The sequence below is a fragment of the Nicotiana tomentosiformis genome, chromosome 6 (genome assembly GCF_000390325.3).
Source record: "Nicotiana tomentosiformis chromosome 6, ASM39032v3, whole genome shotgun sequence".
In the NCBI taxonomy this organism is placed as follows: Eukaryota; Viridiplantae; Streptophyta; class Magnoliopsida; order Solanales; family Solanaceae; genus Nicotiana; species Nicotiana tomentosiformis.
The window spans coordinates 113,894,326-113,914,832 of record NC_090817.1 but is presented as its reverse complement, the minus strand read 5'-3'; the positions used below and the strand labels follow the sequence as shown (position 1 = coordinate 113,914,832).

The window sequence follows — 20,507 nt, the reverse complement described above, 5'->3', positions numbered from 1 at the left end:
CAATGTATCTCAGAGATTGTACTCATGTACTCACACTGTCAGAGTACTTAATCTCACTGTCTCGCATTCTCTATCACTATGCCCAGCACACTCAATCACTCAGCGTTATATAATACCTGCTGCGGCGTGCAACTCGATCCCTGTTTATAGTCGACTGCGCTCACTAGGGGTGTGTACAGATTCATGAGGGGCTCCTACAACCCAAGCGCTATAAGCACGGACAACTCACGTGCTGCACAGATAACTCACATGCTATAATATCATATATGGATCTACACTGATAACTCAAGTGATGCACAGACAACTCACGTGCTATAATAATATCTGGATCTGCACGGGCAACTCACGTGTTACACGGCCAACTCACATGCAATAGTATAATATATGGATCCGCACGGCCAACTCACGTGCTGCACAACCAACTCACGTGCAATAGTATATTATATCTAAAGCCAACATGGCCTGCTGCGGGCGGGTAGCCCCGATCCATATAATAATTCTCACAATCAGGCCCTCTGCCTCATTCAGTCATCAATCTCTCCAGTCTCTCTCATGGGCTCACAATGTCATGAAAATAAACCAAAAATGATGATATGATGTATCAATAAATAATAACAGAGATTGAGATATGATATGTAATGATATGAATATGACTGAATATAATTTTCAATTTAAAACAAATAATTCACAGCAATATGACCTCTGTGGGTCCAATAATACTGGCACATAGCCTCAACATGATTTTTTTAAATATGATTTTTAGCTCAATATCTATGACTCATAAAACTGCATGGAAAATGCCAAGATTATTTAACTACAAATTTTACAGAAATAATTATGTCACAATTTCTATAGTGCACGCCGGTCACCTAGCATGTGCGTCACTTCCCAACAATTCACAAAATACATATATTCAGGGTTCATACCCTCAACTCCAAGATTAGAAGAGTTACTTACCTCGAACATGCCAAATCCAATGTCGAGCAAGCTAAGCAATGCTCCAGAAATTCCATTCTGTGAGTATCAACTTCCAAACGGCTCGAATCTAGTCACAATAATTTGACTCAATCTACACAATTTATAAGAATTAATTCCATATTAAAACGCTAATATTTTCCATAAAATCCGAAATTACGCCCCAAAAATCACCCGTGGGACCCACGTCTTGAAATCCGACGAAACTCACAAAATACGACAACCCATCCAATTACAAGTTCAACCATACTAATTTCATTCAAGTCCGACTCCAAATTGGTATTCAAACTTGAAAAATTCGTTTTCTGACATTATAGAAATTTCCTTCTATTTCTCTTGAAAATTCAATAATCTTACACAAAAAATGAAGATTAATTCATGGAATATAATCACAAAGGAGTTAAGAACACTTACCCGAAGTTGTGTGGAAAATTTTCTCTCCAAAGTCGCCCACCTCGAGCTCCAAAATCCGAAAAATGGGTGAAAATATCGAACCCTCGAATTTAAGGTTCTGCCTCAGCGATTTCCGCATCTGCGGACAAGATTTGCGTACCTGTGCCTCCACTTGTGCGACCAAAGCGTCGCATTTGCGGACTCCACTCGCCTGCCCAGTTTCTGCTTCTGCGCGCATCCGTCTGTATCTGCGCTCACGCAGGTGCGGAATTTTCCCTCGCACCTGCGACCAATGCCTCACAGCCCTTTGCCCGCATCTGCGCTCTTTCACGCGCAGGTGCGATTGCGCACTTGCGAAGCATCCTCCGCACATGCGCACCTCACTTCAGCGCACCCCTACTCGCACTTGCGAGCTCACACCTGCGATCGCTTTTCCGCAGGTGCGATTACACCAGAAGGTTTCAGTTCCAACAGTCTTCCAAATTCAAAAATCAATCTGTAAACCATCCGAAACTCACCCGAGGCCCCCGGGACCTCAACCAACTATATCAACAAGTCCCATAACATAACAAGGACCTACTCGAGGCCTCAATTCATACCTAACAACCTCAAAAATACGAACTACACACGGATTCAAGCCTAATAAATTTCCAAATTTCCAAATTCTACAAAGGACGCCGAATCCTATCAAATCACGTGCGATTGACCTCAAATTTTGCACATAGGTCACATTTCACATTACGGACCTATTCAAATTTTCAGAATCAGATTTCGACCCTGATATAAAAAAGTCAAACCCCCGGTCAAACTTCCCAAAAATTCAACTTTCGGCAATTCAAGCCAAATTCCACTACGGACCTCCAAAAAAATTTTCGGACACGCTCCTAAGTCTAAAATCACCATACGGAGCTATTGAAATTATCAAAATTCAAATCTGAGGTCGTTTACACATAAGTTCACATCCGGTCACTATTTTAACTTAAGCATTAAACCTTAGAACTTAGTATTCCAATTCATTCCAAAACCTCACCGGACCCTAACCAATTATCCCGGTAATTCACACAATAACTGTAAAGAATAATTTGAGCAGTAAATGGAGAAACAAGGTTGTAATACTCAAAACGACCGGTCGGGTCGTTACAAGTTTAGGACTGTCTCAACTTCTTGCAATCGATAGGTTATTGAGAGCATGCGGTTAAGGGTTCTCAGAGGTATGAAAAGTTTGATAAATTCTCTTTTATAGACTATTATATGGTGTTATTTATTTATATTGTATTGGTTCTTGATAAACATCTTGTGTTTTTGCAAATATTTTGTTAATTGGTTATATGGATGTCTATGTTAGTAAACTTTTACTAATATAAGGCGTAAATGGATTCCAACATGGTTAATTCTCACATCATATCCTTATGAGCTGTTATATAATCTACTTTCTTTTTATTGTTTGCAAAGGAAGCTTTTTGCTAATAACTCTCAATTTGGATAGAAATTAATTGCATTGTCTCGTGAGTATATTTATAATTTATTGACCTAATTAAATTCTAAGGAGAAGCTTTAAGTTATATTTATCACTTAAGTATGAGTTTGTTAAATTTTGCTTTCGTAATTTCTCCAAAACCTCTTGACTTGCTTGGACCACGGGATGATTCTCAAGGTAAGAGCATTCGTGCTCTTATCAACCGTGTATGAAGCTTACAACAACTTAGTAAATGTGCCGGACTGTGATGACCCAAAAGGTCATTTTTAAATTTAATAATTAATTTTTTATTCTAATATCTCAAAAAGCACTATTTATCATTCATCGACTTGCGTCCGCAGTCCGTATAATTTTTCGAAAAGTTTTTATATGAAAAATGGATTAAAATGTGATATAGAGCCTTAAAACTAAATTGAGTTGATTTTGCTCAACCTTTTGAGCAAACGGATCTGGATAAGTATTTTGATAGTTCCGGTAGGTCCGTATCGTGATTTGAGACTTGGGCGTATGCCCGAAATTTAATTTGAAGATCCCTAGCTCAAGTTATGACCATTTAACGAAAACTAGAAATTTAAAGGCTAAAGATTTTCAAGTTTGACCACGGAGTTGACTTTTTGATATCGGGGCCGGAATCTGATTTTGGATATTGAAATAGCTCTGTTATGTCATTTATGACTTGTGTGTCAAATTTGAAGTCATCCCGAATTCATTTAACATGTTTCGGCACGACATTTGTAAATTAAAAAGTTTAAAACTCAAAGTTCGAATCAAGGTGTGAATTGTAATTTCAGCGTTGTTTGACGTGATATGAGATACCGAGTAAGTCCATATTATGTTATGAGACTTGTTGGTATATTCGAACGAGGTCCCGAGTACCCCGAGTGTGATTCAAATCGAAATCAGAACAAAAATTAGACTTAAGCAAAATCTAGAATTTTGCTGCTTCTGGTACCTTCCTTCTTCGAAGCCCACTACTAGAAACACATGGCTTTTCCACGGCGAAGTAAGTGGGAAACTGATGGGAAAATCAAATTTTCACACCGCACTCCCACTGAAACGGATCACCAGAAAAATGCTTGGTCGGAAATATCTTCCCAGAGAAGAGGTGGGAAATTTCCCACGGTTTTTCCAGAGAAGATTTAATATAAAAAATAATAAAGTTTACCACCAATAATCAGTGGAAATATTATTAGTAATTTTTATTAATTTTAATACATTAGCCAGGGAAGTTAGGGGAAAAATGCATGGGGATCTGGAAATAAAGTATGAACTTTCCCACTGATAACCGTGAAAAATATGCAAGTTCTGAAAAATAAAGTATGAACTTTTCCACCGATATCCGTGTAAAATATGTAAATTCTAAAAATAAAAGTATGAACTTTTCCACCGATATCAGTGGGATAAATGTAAATTCTGAAAAAGCATGAACTTTCCCACCGATATCAGTGGGAAATATGCAAGTTCTGTAACTAAAGTGATGAACCTTCCCACGGATTCATTGGGAATTCTGGAAATTATTTTTGTGCACAATGCTGCTTTTTATACTGCACCACCTGCCCAACACAAAATATAACCACCAACAACCTAAATACAATTAAACATTCACACACAAAAATCAGCATCTTCCGATCTATTTCATTAATTAACAACCAACCAAAACCGAAAATACTAGAAACCAATAATGCAACTAAACATTCAAATAAGAAATTCAGCATTTAATCTTATCCAATTGATAGATAATATCCAACATCATAGTCCCACCCAAAATCAGATTAATAAAAGAAACTACTCCTTAGTCTTGTTAGAGCGCGATGGAGAATGTGGTAGAGGAAATGCACCAGATGCTAAGAGGGAATTTAGCTGGGCCTTGAGGCTTTCAACGTCACCAGTAACACGTGTAAATGCAGCATCCTTTTGCCTCATTTCTTCCTTCCTCCGCCTCTCCTCTTCCTCTCTCCGCCTATCTTCTTCCTTCCTTCGCTTTGCCTCCTCCTCCCGCGCAGACCTTTCCTGTGCATACAACTCAGTGATCTCTGCTATTCTTCTATTCAATAGCTCAAACTCATCCTGATTAATCAAGGACCTTGAGGAAGAAGAGCCACCAGATCTAAAAGACCGATGACTAGAACTAAGCTCTGATCCAAGGCCGTAAACTCTTTCCTTATATACGCCACCAGCCGCCTTAATCCACAAGTCCATATAATTCTCCTGGGATGGTTGGATTGGCTTTCCTTGTCATCAGTTGGTTGGCTTTGAATGAACTCCTTCAAGGATTGTTTGAAAGTATTCTGCAAAAAAGTTACAACTATTATATGAACAAATTTAATTAATGAAAAATATTAAAAAGTAACTTGAAATCTTACATAGGTTGTCTCGGCCCGTGGCTCGATCCAAGTTGTCTTTGTTCCATCCTTTAGCTTCTTCATATGTGTATACTCAAATACCTCTCTTGAGTAGCTGGTCTTTTTAAAGACTTTTTCTGTTAAATAACACATGAAAAAAGCAAAATTAAAGTGTTATGTCCATGAAACTTCAAAAAGACCAGTTAACTATTCTCAAATTAAATGCTATCTATGTCTATGAAACTTCAAAATTATACTGAAATTTTAACAACTTACCAATTAGTTGAAGATGCAATTTCTTTGTTTTACTGATTATTTAAAACTTGGGGTTTGACTTGATTTCATGCTTTGTCTACATTGATTATGGAAAACAATTTAACAACCATTAGAAGGAAGAAAGTATTGGTATGAGTTCACCCAGTAGACAGCGGATGTCAAAGTGAGGGGATGCTAACAGAGTACTTATAAAAGTTCTTTTTTCCTTACCTAGGTTGAATTAGGTTTTAAGACGTCACGATTACCAGTTTCTTGGTTGTCTTCTTTCTTATCCTTATCATGCTATCATTAAAAAAAATTGTGTTTCCATTTCATATGTTATGCATGTAATGAAGTTCTTGTTTTATTTTAGATGGCCAACTAACAATTAGTGTTTGTTTCATAGATTTACTTATAGTAATTACCTTATAAGTAACTTAATTGTATAAACACAGGACTAGACTAGTATAATAAATACATACCAATCTTCTTAGATGAGCCCCCATACTTATTGAACCTCCCATGTGCAAGGAGCCACCTTTGTCGGACAAACGAGCTGCCTTTCCCAATTCACTTTTTTTTAAATTCCGCAGAGGCCCAATATTCAGTTAGTTTAGTCCACATATCCTCAGTAATTCAACCTGGCATCTCTTTCTTGTCTCGAGCTTCTTGAAGCATATCAGTCAACCTATCAGCACATTTCTTAAAAAAGACGCCTCGTACCTCTGCCTCACGTTCAACTGGCCAAGCACACTTCATCTGCAAATAATTAATTTGTTAGATTGGTTAAATATGTGTTGAAAAATGAAATAATTTATTTTACCCTAAATTTATCAAACATCATGTCCCTAATATTCCATGGAACATCTGACCAGAACCTCCAAGGTCCATGATAAAATGAACACATTGATTCAACCATAGTTTTTGTAGCTTGAGTACAAGGATGAAACCTGCACTAAATTAAACATGTTAGAAATCAGATTTATAATTAATTAGAAAATAAATAAATAATACTTACCCAGCTACATCAGGAACGATAATCAACCTCCCAAGATCATCTAACCTTCCAACATTTGGAGGATCCTAAGCATGTATAGGAGGCTATGTAACTGAATCACTATCAATGCATTGGGACGTCGGAGGACTATCTACTCCAATATTTGGAGGATCCTGAGCATGTATAGATTCATATGAAGGCATGAAAGAGTGCTTTGCAGGACGACTAGAAGATGTGTGCATGCTAGGGGTAGAATAAGAGGGTATGCCGGGGGAAGATGATGAAGGAATAATGGGAGACGATGACGATTGAATGCCATAGGATGGAATGAATGGAGTAGATGATGGGAGTATGGCATGTCTAGGTGTAGGCATAGATGGGCAAGCAGGTCTAGATGTCCCAATTTCATAATTTTGTTCAACTAACAGATCAACTTCTTCGTATATGCCTTCACTATGCAGCTCATATTCTAATTCATTATCCACAATTTATTGAACACTTGATATATCATTTTGGTACGCTACAACTAGTGTATCCTTGACTTTCACTCTTCCAACTGGCTTAGTTTTAATAACTATCCACTATTCATTCTTATTTTTACACGTCGACGGATAAGGAGCATAATACACTTGCTTCACATTTTATGCTATAACAAATGGATCATAGCTTTCATACTCCTTCGCGTGCTTAACTTCTACTATTTTGTATTGTAGGTGTACCTTTGTACCTCTATTTGGTGTGGGATCAAACCACTTGCATCGAAAAAGTACCAACATTTTCTTTGGCCAATCAACATACTCTATTTCTAAAATCTCCTGGAGCACACCATAATAATCAATATCCCCACCTTGGTCACCATCACCACCTTTTACCCATATCCCGCTATTAATGGTTTTCTTATTCTTAGACCATTCTTCCGTATGAAACTTGTATCCATTGACAAAATACATAGACATGATTTTGACTTGTGGGGTAGGTCCCCAAGATATATCACGCAAAAATGGATCACATATACCATTATTTGGATTATGAACCTATATAGAGTTGAAGAAAATCGAGAAGTTAGAAAATCATATAGTGTGTAAATAATAAAAATTTTGTTACATATTAATTAATACTTACGTAATCTCTAAACCACTCTGAAAACCTAGGATAAACATCAGCATGGCCAAACTGACTTACAAAGTAACTGTCAGACATTTTACAATGTTTATTAGTTAAAAGAAGTATAGATTATGCACATAGGTCAATAGTATAATTCCAAATCTACTTGTAAAATTGTTGAACTTCGGGACAATTCAGTAATACATGTGTTGTAGCCGATTTTATTTCCTTATCAGTCCAACTTATTTTTTGACGACTTCTCGGACCTCTACCAAATTGATTGAATATGGATATTGGGGGTGCCAAAAGATCATTATCGCCTTCATCATGCCGATTCGGCCTATTTCTCAAACATGGAACACGATTCTCAAAATAATACGAACAAAAATGAGAGGTTTCTCTAACTAGATACGCTTCACATATTGATCCCTCAATCTTGGCCTTTTGTTTCACGGCCCGTTTATATTTGCCAATAATCCTGCATAGCACACTTTTAGATAGGAATTCTTTTTACCAAAATACATAAATAAAAAATAATTAATGGTCATTACCTCTCAAAGGGATACATCCATCTATATTGAACCAGTCCTCTAAGTCGTGTCTCTTGTGCAAGGTGAATTAGGAGATGTTCCATTACATTGAAGAAACCACATGGAAAATTTTCCCTAGTTTATTTATGATTAAAGGAATATTACTTTTCATGAAAATTAGGTTTTCATCCCTTAATGTGTTAGAACACAAGCCCTTAAAAAATAAGCTTATCTCTGTGATGGGTTTCCATATTCTCTCAGGCAATGAACTAAATGCAATAGGAAGTAATGATTCCAAAAAAATGTGACAATCGTGGCTTTTCATATACATCAACTTTCCTTCTTTCATGTCAACACACCTGGATAAGTTTGACGCATTCCCATCGGGCATCTTCAAATTCCTAACCCAGTCACAGATCTTTCGTTTATCATCTAAAGTGTATGTATAACTAGCCTTAGGCTTCACCATCCTGTTATTTACTTCTTTTAGTTCTAATTCTCTTCACCTGTAGTATTCTTGTAAATCCATCATGGCCTTCAAGTTATCTTTTGTCTTGTTCTTGTCATCCATAACAGTATTAAATAGGTTATCAAAAAAATTCTTCTCAATATGCATGACATCCAAATTATGTCGAAGAAGATTATGCTTCCAATAAGGTGACTCCCAAAATATACTTTGTTTAGTCCAATTATGCTCAACACCATAACCAGGTATTCTAGCCGATGGAGACTCTGTTACCTTAGGTAGATTTTTAACCCTCTCCCAAATTTTCTCACCTAACAAGGTTGGTGGTGGCTCATCATAATCTGTTTGATTCTTCATAAATGTACTAGTATATTTTCTGAACTCATGATCCATTGACAAGAACCGCCGGTGACAGTCAAACCATGTATTTTTACCTCCATGTCTCAAAGTGAATGCTTTTGTATCTTCCATATAGTAGGGGCAAACTAACTTTCCAGCAGTCGACCACCTAGACAATATTCCATACGCAGAAAAATTATTAATAGTTCACATCAAAGCAGCACGCAATCTAAAGTTTTGCTTAGTTGATATGTCATATGTTTCAACACCTTCATGCCACAATAATTTTAGATCATCAATCAATGGCTGTAAATATACATCAATTGAACCTTTTGGATTACTTGGACCCAGAACTATATAAGTTAGGAACAAATATGGACTTGTCATACACATTTCAGGTGGAAGATTATATGGCATAACAAAGACAGGCCAACATGAATATGGTGCAGCAGAGTCGGAAAATGGAGTGAATCCGTCTGCACACAAATCCAACCTAACGTTTCTTGGTTCATTAGTAAAGTCTGGAAATATCCTATCAAAATGCTTCCACGCTTCTCCATCCGATGGATGACACAAAACACCAGGCGACCTTCTATTTTCATAGTGCCATCTCATATGGGGAGCATAACTCATTGATGCATGCATCCTCTTTAATCTAGGTATAATTGGTAAGTAATGCATCTTCTTAACTGCAACTTTCCTACCTTTGGCATTTGTGACTTCCTTAAAACAAGACAATCCATAAAATTTGCACGCTTCTAGAGCCGCATCATCTTTATAATATAACATACAACCATTTTCACAACAATCAATTTTTGTTGAGGAAAGTCCTAACTTGGAAACCAATTTCTTTGCATTATAGTAATCATTGGGTAAGTTAATGCTCGGACTAACTTCACTCATGAGCCCAATTATAGCATTCATGCCCGCCTGAGAAATGTTCCAATCTGATTTAATAGTTAATAATCTAACGGCAACAGACAACTCAGAATGCATTGAGCCTTCATAGAGTGGACGACTAGCCGACTCTAATGATTCATAGAAGCGCTTTGCCTCATCATTGGGAGGCTCAACAACATTTTGTTGGGATTGAACCCCCCGGGTAAAAACCAAAAGCATCTGATACCATTTCACGTAATCGAAAATTTTCAACATTATTCTCCATTTGTGTACTTCTCTCACTACTAACAAGATTTTGAAAATGAACATCACCAACACTACAATAGTTCTCTCCATGAACAGTCCACACATAATAATTTTTCCTAAACCCCTTGCTATAAAGATGAACTTTAACATTTTTCGGTTGCAATAACTTTATACACTTGTATTTCACATAAGGACACCTAATTGTTCCTTCGTTACGAAATTCAGGAAGTGTTTTTGTATGAGCAATAAATCAAGACCTTCAACAAATTCTTCCTTTAATCCACAACGATTAGGATAATTCCTATCGTACATCCATCTACGATGTTCACGTTCCATCTAGTACACAAATACATACAAACAAATGAATAGACTTATAATAATTTATTTGTTTCAAGTTAGTTTACAATTAATCTTGAATAGTATACCTTAAAGAACTCACTTATTTTACAATTAATTATGAATAGTATACCTTAAAGAACTCACTTTTATTCGTCTTTTTATAAGTCAAGAAAAGGATATGGTTCTAGATCAAATTATTATGAATGAAAAGTACTTTTTCATACAAATGCTCCAATTAAGTTCTTGGAATCAGTTTAAAAAGTCAAACCAAGATTCTAACACATTAGTTTTCATTCATAAATAAATTTAAACCTGGAGGATAGATATAATATTCATGCACAATAAAGGATTTTTTATCAAGGTAAAAGCAATATGAATTTATGTAGTTGTTCTAGCAATTTAACAGCTTAACTTACATTTAACAACTGAAACCAACTTAGAGATTAGAAAATGAAGTTACCTCAAGACTTATAACCTAATTTTGTCTTCTTTCACACTTTTGTATCTTCACTTCCTGGTCTAATTTTCAAAAGGAGCAAAAGAGATGATAATTATACTTAAAAAACTATGTTGGTAAAAAAAAAGATATAAATAAGCCAAAGCAATGATTAGAGAAGTGAAAATAGAAAAGTGCGCAAAGCTAAAATCAATTATAAGATGAACGGCTAGACTATACACTGTTGAATGTTTTCTATCTCAGTTGGTGTTATTAAACAGATAGTGGTAACGAAAGTTATAAATTGATCTGTTAACTCCAGAAAATAAAAAGTTATATCACAACAGAAAAGTTAGCAGGAAACAAAAGATAGAGCAGAAAAGTTATAGTTCCAGAAAATAAAAAATATAGCAGAAAAGTAATGAATTGATATGTTAGCAGGGATGACAACTTTATAGTGAACAAGAAACCATTTTTATACATCAGACATAGTATAAAAGCACAGATATATATCCAACACCATATAACAAGTATTTAGCTTTTCTTTCTCTCTGAGAAGTGGTTTGCTTTTCTTTTTCTCCTCCTTATCCTAATGCCTCACGTCTATACTCAATTGTATTAAATATACTTAACTATATTTTTCGTTCAATAATTCTTTCCTCCACTGTAACAAAAATATTACTACTTCTACACATAGATTATACTTGTCTACTTGTAGATTATAAAATATGCAACTATTTGCAAAGACTAGAACCCCAACCCCAACGTATATGCCAAATATTTGGAGCTGAATATTTATAAGCATGGTTATAAGCAGCTGAATACTTGAAGCATGGTTATGAGAATGTGAGGCTGGCAGATTAATAACTCGCTGCTGTTTTCATCCAAATCCTAATCCTCCATGGCTTCTACTTGCTTGGTACTTAAAACTTAAGTCTTCACGGTATTCAAAAAGATTGGATTACAAACTATTTCTTCATATATTGAAGAACCAGTAGCATTTATGGAAAAGCTCATCTTAAGTTAACAACAAAAATAACTGTTGAGATCGGCTCATCTTAAGTTAACTTCATATCTTAAGCTCATCAAGCAAGTTGAGATCGCCTATATGAATTCAGTGTCTCACTGACCATGCTTCTCTATTAAGTGCATTCTAATAATAAGTAGTAACAAATAATAGGTAAGAAAAATAAGGTTCTATCTAACACAGAACAAGAAGGGATAATATATAGAATTGTTAGAAAGATTTGTAATACTTGGGTTGACAGAGTAAAAGAGAAACAGGGATCATAAATTGAACGCTCTTTACATTTCCAATCCGAGGTAGTGCAGCAGAAATATAGCTGACATTCCTATCATTCTATAAGCTAAAAGTTTAAATCCATAGCGGCTCAGGCTCGATCTTCAAGCATAAATAATGAAGTAATTAACTCATTCAAGGGAAAAATTCCACCAGAATCAGCTTACATAAGTTACATTTTATTATACAACAGTTAAGATAGGCCTCTCCCCTAAATCTGCTAACATTACTTCCATTTTATAGAGTGTCTATATCGTCAAACTTCTCTATGTATAAACCAAATGTAAAAACTCTTGGCAACTTATTCCATTCTTCCATTGAAAATATGTTGTCCTCTTTCTCCATCTCCAAAGTTAGCTAGGAAAATTTGCATGTTTTCATCGATATATGACAATATCCATTCTTTTGCAAAGTTTCAAAAGTATAAACCATTACTGCTGGTCTCAACCATCTGATAGCTCTCTTCTCACTATTTTTTTTCTAACTCACTTTAGTTTTGTAGTATATACTAATGCTTGAAACCACTGACTTTAAACTCAGTTTATATAGTTTGCTTTCCTCCCAAAAAAATAAAAAATAAATAAAAAGGTCAAAACCTTCGGATGTGACAGCGCAATACATTACTCATCATATTTTGTCTGCCGCCATATTTGGCGAACGACCCAACTGGACTTAATCACTAAATTAATGAAAATGAAATAATTTATATTGTCACACCCCACCTACACACACAAAAGGTAGATTTTTAGGCATGGAGGAACCCCAGGCTTTTAGGGACTTAGGATAAAATTAGAAAAAGGGAGAAAGAAAAGGGGGAGGGGGAGCGAGAGCGAGAGAGAGAGAGAGAGAGAGGCCTTAGCGATTTTGCATGAGCTTTGTGAAAGCTCATTGATTTCTGAAAATGGGGGGAAAGGTCTGCGAATTAAGAGAATGAGAGAGAAAGAGAAGAATGAGAGTGAAAAAGAGAAGGAAAATAAGGGGTATACCTAATGTAATAGGAAATACTTTCCCACTGATTCACCAGGTAATTTTGTGGGAATTGTCTTATATAAATTTAATTTTTTTGGTGAAATAATTTGTAATCTCGCGGGTTTTTGGACCAAAAATAAGAATTCAAAATTTTGAGCTTCCCACTGTAGCAGTGGGAATATTAAAATAATTTTTTATCTTAGATTCCCACCGTTTCACTGGGTAGATTTTAATAATTTTATTTTTAATGACATTCTCACATATTCGGTGGGAAACAAATTATGCGCTTTTTTGCGCCAACTAGTTCCCAATTATAGTCCATGGGAATGTTTTTTTAAAAAAAGGTAAAAGAAATCTTTTTCATTTCCCACTGAGTTTTTTTACATTTCAGTGGGAACTGCCATTGATAATATATTTGTGGGAAATTTGCATTTTTCTAGTAGTGGCCTTGGCCGCAGAAGCGGCTACGCAGAAGCGACCTGGGCCAGCTGGGCAAAGAGCCTCAGGTGCGGGAACCCGAACGCACCCGCGCTTTCGCAGAAGCGGAAGGCAGCGCAGATGCGCATTTGCTTCCGCAGAAGCGAGACCGCAGGCGCGGTCAATTCCACCGCAGAAGCGAAAATCCCTGGGCAGTGTATAAATCGAAAAGTCCGAGATTTCTCTCATTTTTAGACATTTCAAGTCTCGAATTTGGGCGAAAGGGGATTTTCACGACTTTGAATTGGATTTGAGGATTTCAGACACGAATTCGCGTGGCAAAGGTTTATTGGATTCTTGAATTTGGTTGCAAAGAGAGGTAAGTGTCGTAGTTAACCTTGACTTGAGGTAATATAACCCTTAATTTATTTGTTATGTGAGATGCATGTGTATGGCGTATAGGCAAGGTGATGAGTGTCTATACGCCGTCAAATTAATTGTTTGCATAATTACTTGAAATCATAAATCGTTTAAAATTATGAATTAATTATTATATTAGTTGTTTCACTCATAATATTCCTTGTCAAATATTAATTCTTGGATTTCTGCAATAATTATCACATGCTTATTTGATCATTATTCGTGAAATTATTATTCATTTAATTATTGATGAATATTTTGGAAGGTGAAGTCGGTATTTTGGTATTGAATTGGTTGATAAGTGTATATCCCCGCACTTAAATACTTTTTCGAATTTATATTATTATTTTCATGGTAAGGAAGAGTGTAAAAGTACGGAGGATGTTGCCGTGCCATTGTGAGTGTAAAAACACGAAGGCTGTTGCCGTGCCATTTGTGAGTGTAAAAGCACGAAGGGTGTTGCCGTATGCCGTATCAAATGAGAGTAAAAGCACGAAGGGTGGAGTCGCGCTATTTTTATATTATTATTTTTTATTTTATAATTGATAAATTAATTGGCTGCTAAGTGACACTCCTCCTGCTGAAATTATTATATCCTTCCCCTTCGCATGTTCCCTCCCAATTTATAAATTATTATTTATTGTATTATTATTACTTTGTATTGGTATTTACTTGTACATGTGGTTTACATACGTGTCTTGTCATAGCCTCGTCACTACTTCGTCGAGGTTAGGCTCGGCACTTACCAGTACATGGGGTCGGTTGTACTGATACTGCACTCTGCACTTCTTATGCAGATTTCAGAGTTGGTCCCAGCGGCGTACTGTAGATTTGCCCGGATACAACTACCAGTGGAGACTTGAGGTATAACTGCACAGTGTTCGCAGTTCTGAAGTCCCCTTCTATAATATCTCAGATGTGTAGTATATTTCAAACAACTTGGATTTTATTCAGATATTTATTTGTATTATTCTAGAAACTCGTGCACTTTTGACTCCAGTTCTGGGATGGTATTTAGACATCGCTATGATTATGGATTATTCACTATATTTCAAACCTTACTTCCGCATTTGTTTCTTTGTTATTAATTAATTTAAAATTATTTTAAACTGACTAATATTATTCTAACGTTGGCTTGCCTAGCAAGTGAAATATTAGGCGCCATCACGGTCCCGAAGGTGAGAAATTTCGGGTCGTGACACAGACTGTCCAGCTTTCTATAGTTTGATTTTCCTACTTTTCTTAATTGGCATATTTTGAGACATGCCATGAAAAACGTCTATATATTGTTTAAAGTTAGATAGTAAGTTGATTTTTAATATAAACTTGGATATTTCTGCTTTTATTCAGAAAGACAAATAAAAATATCATGAAAAAGAAATTTGACTTAGAAGAAGACTTGGCAAAGAAGGGCAAAATAACGTTGTTTGTTTAAAATCATCGCTTGGTTGACAATTACATTGTCTTTCTAAAGTCGTCTTAATCAACACAATTTTGAGCCATGACGTGAACAATATATATTATTTAAAGTTAGAGCAAAAGGTTGATCTTTAATATAAATACAGAGGAAGAAAATATTTTTCACCTTTATCTTTTAATAATTAGCGAGAGATATACGTTCAACGCACGTACATAAAAACTAGATATATATATATGTAAAACGCTAAATGTTGAACGACTTAAGTAACCCTAAGATATTGACCGACTTTTATACCCCTAATTATTTATATTATTTTTTACAAGAAATCTTAAAAAAAGGACATAATTGGAAATACTACATGTTAAGACTAATAGTTGTAATATAATAAGAATTTAACCGTGAAAGAAAGTAGAATTATAAACGAAATAAGAATTAATTTTGGAGCAGGTACCTACTCATCACGTAAGAGGAAGTGATGAGAATTAGTAGTGTTTCTCATGTTTGTTTGGTTACGTTCACTCCAAATTAACAATATATGTCCAAGAAAGTCCAAGAGTCTCCACCTTAATATAAGACCTATATCATTTGTCTTTTTCTGAAAAAACGGTGGCTTCCTAAACTCTCTCCAAATTCAATAAGAACAAACACTAGTATCAAATTACAATACTTGAAAGCGTATATTCGAATGGCCACATAAAATATCTTGAATATAGATTCTACATGAAGGATGACTTACTCTAACCTTGTTGGAGATCAAGGGTTTATGCTGAAAATCATGAGAAGTAAGCACAATTTCGACTTGGTTAAAAAATACGCAAGACATCAACAAGCCGAGTGATGAAATAAATTAAAGTAAGTTGAAACAAGAACTTGAATTATGCCGGCATTCCAAACGAGAGATGAGAAGAGTAAGATCCTGCAGTTTGGACTCAATCTTTGAAGCGTTGTGGCTTTGAAATATTCATAAGGTTAGCTTAGTCATAGTTCACTTTTAATGAATAAATAATAAGCAGACAAATGAAATCTTTTGCTGAATGAGTCTCAATTTGAATAGGAGTCGATTGCATCGTCTTTGATACATATGAACCATAGCCACAAAATTAAACAATGATTTCACTTGAGTATGTGTCATACAATGTCATTCTTCTACTAGTATATCAGAGATCTATTAAAGTTCTTCTATTAGACTTTAGTTTCAACATGTAACGACTGTATTAAATCATACTTATGTTTTCCAACCGCCTGTATTTATGTATAGAATGTTACATTAGGTTTGCTAATAGCTTTTTGTCGTATCAATTTTCAGGATAAAAAGTTTTGCAAGAACAAAATTGAAGAATTTTCTAGCGATAACATGTGTTTTTTTTAATATTTATATGGTTAAGAATATTTAATTTTTAGCTACAAAATTTTGTAAGTTATATTGCCGTGGAAAGCAGAAATAACTAAATGACTTTTTATTCTCTGTTTTCTCTATTATTATTATATCTTAAAGAAATTGACTTCCATATACTCAAATTATTAAATATTAGGTAATTACATAGCGTGACCATAAGTATTAAATATACATGAGCTGGATTTTGCATATGACACAAAATATTTCGTACATCGCACAATATACATTTTTTCGGCTATTATTTTGAGAACGGCTATACAATGTCATTTTTTCAAAATATAATATCAGTGTACTTGTTCGTAGGCTTAATGAAATCAGAATTTGCTGCTACAATAAGAGAAGTGTAACTATATTAAACTAACAATGGTTTTGGTCACAGTTCAATATAGGAATCACTAATACTGTATTTTTCAACTAGTAGCCAGCATAAACGACTTAAAAAATTGCTCCTTAACATAAACTAGTAAATTCTTGCTTTGCTTCATTATTTGGAGATGAGCATCTTCTTTTCCTCCTTTCCTCCAAAACAATACCAAAGAAGAATAGCCTAAAAATTGCTGTGTTGTATGCCATCGATGTTACTTTGTTTCCCATCTCATACCTGCTGTGATTTTTCTGACCTTATTCAAGGCATCAACTCCTTCTCAAAGGATGATCGACCCTTCCATTTCTAGGAGTATGTCTTCAAATTCACACGTATGGGTAGCCTAAAACAAAAATATAATAATTACATAAATTATCTGTTATATATAAGGCAATGGCTTCTTTCGCCTTACCCTTCTGCCGCCTCTGTTCGCCAATCAGGGTGCATGAAATGCATGCATACTCTGTCTGAAAACTTAAGTTGTCATTTCAAGGATAGTTTAGCAGTTAAGAGAGAAATTTCACCACCATATAATATTAGAGCAGTTATGGTAGTAAATCACAAGCTGTATCAAGCTTCCTTTAAGAGATAACATTAAGCACTAAGATACAAAATTTAATGACCTTTTGCACAGGCCTGAAGTTTTTCGTCAGTTAATTGCTTACCAACAGGTTGCTTGTGTGTATGTGATGATCAGAGGCGGATCCAGGAATCGAAGGTTGTGGATGCCAATACTTTATGCATATAGTATATCCAGGGGTGAATATACATGATACCAAGCGGTGTCACAGGATATCGCTTCCCCAAAAACTTTTACTAAATATATAAATAATAAAAAATAAATAAAATAAAAATATTGGATATAAATACCAAAATTGACTTTGTCATTACAGTTATTTATTTATTCATTCACTTCTTCAAATGTTGACACTATTTATGAAAATTTATGTGTATGCCTCTATGTAACCTACAACTAGCTACAAGACCGAATTGTAAGGATGGGTCGGTTCGATTAGTTTATGGTTAACTCGAATAGGTTGTAATGACCCAACCGGTCATTTTAACTTTTAGAACCCCGTTCCCTAAAATAAAACTTTTCGTAGGTGCTTGTAATGATTTATGACTTGCGGGGATGGTTGATTCGGGATTTGGAAGTGTTTGAGGTGAAACCGGAACACTTAGTTCCTTAAGTTGGCCTTAAATTGCTAAGTTTGACTTCGGTCAACATTTTGAGAAAATGACCCCGGAATAGAATTTTTATGATTCCAACAGCTCCGTATGGTGATTTTGGACTTAGTCGCGTGATCGAAATTTTATTTGGAAGTCCGTAGTGAAATTAGGCTTGAAATGGCTAAAATAGAAATTTAAAGTTTGAAAGTTTGACCGGGGGGTTGACTTTTTGATATCGGAGTCGGAATCCAGTTCTGAAAATTTTTATAGCTCCGTTATGTAATTTATGACTTGTGTGTAAAATTTGAAGTCAATCGGAGTTGATTTGATAGGTTCCGACATTGAACGTAGAAGTTGAAAACTCTTAGTTTCATTAAGCTTGAATTGGGGTATGATTCATGGTTTTAGCATTGTTTGATGTGATTTAGAGGTTTGACTAAGTTCGTATGATGTTTTAGGACTTGTTGGTATATTTGGTTGAGGTCCCGAGGGCCTCGGGTGAGTTTCGGATAGTTAACGGATCAAAAGTTGGACTTAAAAAGCTGCTGCAATTTTCTCTTCTGCTGCATATTCTGGGCTGTGATCGAGCCTCAGATCGAGCCTCAGATCGAGCCCCAGATATCGAGCCCACGATCGAGCCCCAGATATCGCGCCCACGATCGAGCCCTAGATATCGAGGCCTGAGTCGAAGCCAGGGACGAGGCTCAGTATCAAAGCCTCGATCGAAGGCAAGGATCGAGGGCATAATCGAAGATAAGGCTCGAGGGCTAGGATCGAGACACATGCTCGATGCCCTGATCGAAGGCTCAAGCTCGATGCTATGATTGAGGCTATGATCGAAGGCCCAACCTCGATACCCTGATCGAGGCCATGACCGAGGTCCAAGCTCGAGCCTGTGATCGAAGTCACGATCGAAGGTAAGGCTCGATGGCATGATCGAAGGTATGGCTCGAGGGCTAGGATCGAGGCCCAACCCTCGATACCCTGATCGAAGGCACATGTTCGATGTCGCGATCGAGGCCCTGTTCGAGGCCCAGTTCCGAACTGCTGATAGTTATAAAAAACAGAGGACATTCGTCCCATTTGCCATTTTTGGCGAACTTGAGCTTGAGCAGAGGTGACTTTTGGCAGATTTTCAAGGGAAAAACATTGGGGTAAGTGATTCTAACTCGGATTTGATCAATATACAAGAATATATCATTGTTTTCACGATTTAATTAGTGTTTTGAGATTGAAATTTGGAAAAGTGTAGAAATCTCATAGAAACGAAATTTTGATATTTCGGTTTCGATTCGGAGTCGGATTTGAGTGAAACTAGTATGGTTGGACTCGTAATTGAATGGGTTATCGGATTTCATAACTTTCGCCGGATTCCGAGATGTGGGCCCCACGGGCGAATTTTTAATTAATTTCGGATCTTTTCTTTAAAATATAATATTTTCTTATAGAATTGATTTCTATAATATTTAGTGATTGTATCGAATTATTTTGGCTAGATTCGAGCCAGACGGAGTTGGATAATCATGGAAAAGGCCTTATAGAGGATTAAATTGGAGCAAGACGAAGTAAGTCTCTTGTCTAATCTTGTGAGGGAGAAATTACCTCATAGGTGATTAAGATTAAATAATTGTTGCTAATTGTGGGGGCTACGTACGCACAAGGTGACGAGAGTCCGTGCGTAGCTACTATTAATGCTAAAGTCCGGGTAGTTTAGGACTCAAATCATGTATTACTTGTGTAAATTATATTCTTTGATTAATTAATATTAATTGATATATATATGAATATATATATTGTGAATTATTTGATAAAGATATTAAAGGATGAAAATCTCATAGGCTTGATTTCTATTTAAATCAATTAATTGTCACAAGAAATTGTTCTCCTCCCAAATTTATCTTATAATAGACATACTGTCATTCCGGAGGCACATAAGAAAATGTCCTCCTTTCTTGTGGAGCGGGCCGAACGCCTCGGCAGGATAGATGCATCTATGGATCGCGCTGCACGTCCCTCGGCAGTGTACACGACACTCTGGATCGGGCCGTACGTCCTCGGCAGAAATCGTGCTTAATAATAATAATAATTACACGATACTTTAATAATTTATTTCATCTTGTAAAGCTAATTAGTAAATTGGAAAATCTTTAGAATTTAATGAATTATTATTCTTGCTTGTTAAGGAATTAATTGTTACTCCTGTAAATGAGATTTAATTGATAAATTAGAATTTATCTAAATTAAAGGAATTT

General features: G+C 35.7%; 1 protein-coding gene and 1 long non-coding RNA gene across 2 annotated transcripts; both read right to left on the bottom strand.

Moving 5' to 3' along the window:
• Nucleotides 1-6,070: 6,070 nt before the first annotated feature.
• LOC138894997 (uncharacterized) lies at nt 6,071-6,779 on the bottom strand. Its single transcript, XR_011409182.1, has 3 exons — nt 6,461-6,779; nt 6,266-6,392; nt 6,071-6,201 (listed from the first exon to the last, which is right to left on the bottom strand). It is a non-coding gene; the product is annotated as an uncharacterized lncRNA (long non-coding RNA).
• A 2,306-nt stretch (nt 6,780-9,085) lies between these two features.
• Nucleotides 9,086-10,922, bottom strand: LOC108944053 (uncharacterized). Its single transcript, XM_070179316.1, has 2 exons — nt 10,824-10,922; nt 9,086-10,360 (listed from the first exon to the last, which is right to left on the bottom strand). Exon 2 carries the CDS (start codon nt 10,172-10,174, stop codon nt 9,086-9,088), a length of 1,089 nt encoding a protein of 362 aa, XP_070035417.1. The 5' UTR covers nt 10,175-10,360; nt 10,824-10,922.
• Between the last annotated feature and the right edge of the window lie 9,585 nt (nt 10,923-20,507).